At 35.6% G+C, this 2,253-nt stretch overlaps 1 protein-coding gene across 1 annotated transcript in view; it reads right to left on the reverse strand.

Annotated features, from left to right (window-relative positions):
* LOC109838809 (histone-lysine N-methyltransferase ATX4-like) overlaps nt 1–2,253 on the reverse strand; it is a 24,633-nt gene that overhangs the window by 20,723 nt on the left and 1,657 nt on the right. Inside the window, exons 4-7 of the mRNA XM_020407234.1 lie at nt 2,153–2,222; nt 360–473; nt 163–231; nt 1–62 (exon numbers count right to left, since the gene is read on the reverse strand). Of these exons, the coding sequence (XP_020262823.1) occupies nt 1–62; nt 163–231; nt 360–473; nt 2,153–2,222 (315 nt within the window). The remainder of the gene's footprint in view (nt 63–162; nt 232–359; nt 474–2,152; nt 2,223–2,253) is intronic.

A 2,253-nucleotide genomic window follows, 5' to 3' on the forward strand; every position in this document is an offset into this window, starting at 1 on the left:
ATGTTAGCACATATTTTGTCGCATTCTGCATGAACCCAAACTTGACATCCATCACAACAGACCTAATTGAAAGCACATGTGTTATCATATTGAGCATAACTATAACATTTTTTTGCAGGGGAGAACATGAACAATACTCAATCATACGGAAGATCAACTTACCCAACTTCCACCATCTGTATGATGCCAAATTTTCTTACATATGCCACAATACTGCTTTGACTTCAATAGCTGTAATTTTAGGATAAGATGCACAATCAAAACACAAAAGTAATGGAGAAAATCACATTTAATCGAAAATCTAAATAGCTTCGGAAGAATTTTGTAACGTGCCAGGAATATAGCATACTCATACAAACCTTTGTGCAATGTCTACAGAACAATTGTTGCTTATCTTGCTTCAGTCTCTTTGCCCTTTTAGATGGAAGACTCAACCCACAACTTTCACAATGTGGACCTGATTTGTTTACGTCCTGTAAAGACCAATTAAAACAGAAAAAATGCTCATAACACAGTCTTACAATGCATAAACCAGAAATATATTCCACCAGAATCATATGAAAGTCCAAACAACAGCAGCAGGGTTAAACAACTAGAAAGTTGTCTTATTTATGTCTGAGTACTAAAAATAGCATAAAGGAACTTCATATAAAAAACTACAAGAACATAGTGAAATAATATTCAAGAGTTGTAAGGCTAAGGTATTTTTTTAGGGAACAAGACCGGAGAGGTACAAAGCTTGCCAAAGGTTTTAGAGGGAACCCTGAAGGAAAGACTTTATAGCCATGTGAAAAAAAACCAAAACCAAGGAAAACCAAGTTGTTGGCTTCAGGAGTCAAGAACAGAAAAAGTACATCCTTGCATCTTCTATTGCAGTGCCAAAAAAGATGAACAAAGCTCAGTGACCAGAGAACATCTGCAAAATGGGGGAATTTGAGGAAGCAAGACTATGTTACAGGTTTTGATGTTTAGGCCAGTTCTTCAACCAAAGAAGACAATAGGAAGTCCCTACCAGCTTGAGGATCTTTATGGATATCCCAAAAATCTCCTATACCGTTCAAAGCTAGCTTTTCAAAAAAATGCTACTAAAAGTTAGTGAAATCGAGTAATTGTAGGCCCAGAGAAGATCGTTTTCACTGCTTTGAATAATTAAGTTATGTTTCAGAGTGGAAACAACATGTTAAAAGTAGAGACCTGAACAAGTTCTGTCCAGACCCTTTGGAAGGTAGATTCCAACATAACTTGAAATTCATATTCTGGACTTTTTTTTAAAATTTTGGAATCACCTATATTGTAAAATCCAACATGCACATATTCAGTCATAAAGAAGACTGAAGATCCTTTTACAATATGCAACATGCCTCATATTCAGGCACCAATCAGATGCAAATGAGAGAATAGTCAACAATTCTTTTACTGAGACATAAACTGAGATAGAAGGAAAGCAAAGATAAAGTAAATATGGAGTTCGAACAAATAAAGTGCTCCAGCAGCCGACCATCAACTAGAATTTCGTTTCTTCCGCAAATTTGCATGTCAAACCATGAAAAATGAATCGATGCATTAAGAAAAATAGTTGGGTAGATGTGCAGTAGAGTGGCAGGAAAAGAGATAAGAATTGAAGATGCGAAAATGAGATGTGTGCAAATTTTCTGCTATGCAGTATGAACTATTTGGGGTAAATAGAGGTGCACGGTACAAGATGACTTCCAGAGATAGTAACGCATTTGATATTAATCAACATGATATATATTTTCTGCAAAATATACTTTTAAATAAAAGAGCACAAAGCAATCCCTCCTCTCAAGACCTTTATAGACTCATATTGCATTAAACAACACGGAAAGCTGAAGGCACACAAGACCGTAAAAATGAAGCTCGTTACTCAATTCGTTTCCTAAATGTTTACGAAAATTTTAGGCTTAATTGCAACCAGCAGGCAAGAGAAGTGAGAAACTCATTGCTCCTAGGCACATTTATACAGCTCTGAGTTCTAAGCAGAAATGTGGGTTTAAAGAATAAAATATGGCATGTCAGCCAATCTTGGTCCTTTTACAGTAAACATCCATCCATCTATGTGAAGTAAATAGCTACATATACTACTTTTCCACCCAACATAGATTTATATGCAGGAATATATCATGTTAATCACCATCTTCCGAACTAAATCACCTAATGTTCTAAAAGTCGAGGTTTTCCCCATGTAAACTTGATCCCAAGCGCTAAAGATACAAATAAAAATTATAAGTTCAG

The sequence above is a fragment of the Asparagus officinalis genome, chromosome 1, assembly GCF_001876935.1.
Source record: "Asparagus officinalis chromosome 1, Aspof.V1, whole genome shotgun sequence".
NCBI classification, from domain to species: domain Eukaryota; kingdom Viridiplantae; phylum Streptophyta; class Magnoliopsida; order Asparagales; family Asparagaceae; genus Asparagus; species Asparagus officinalis.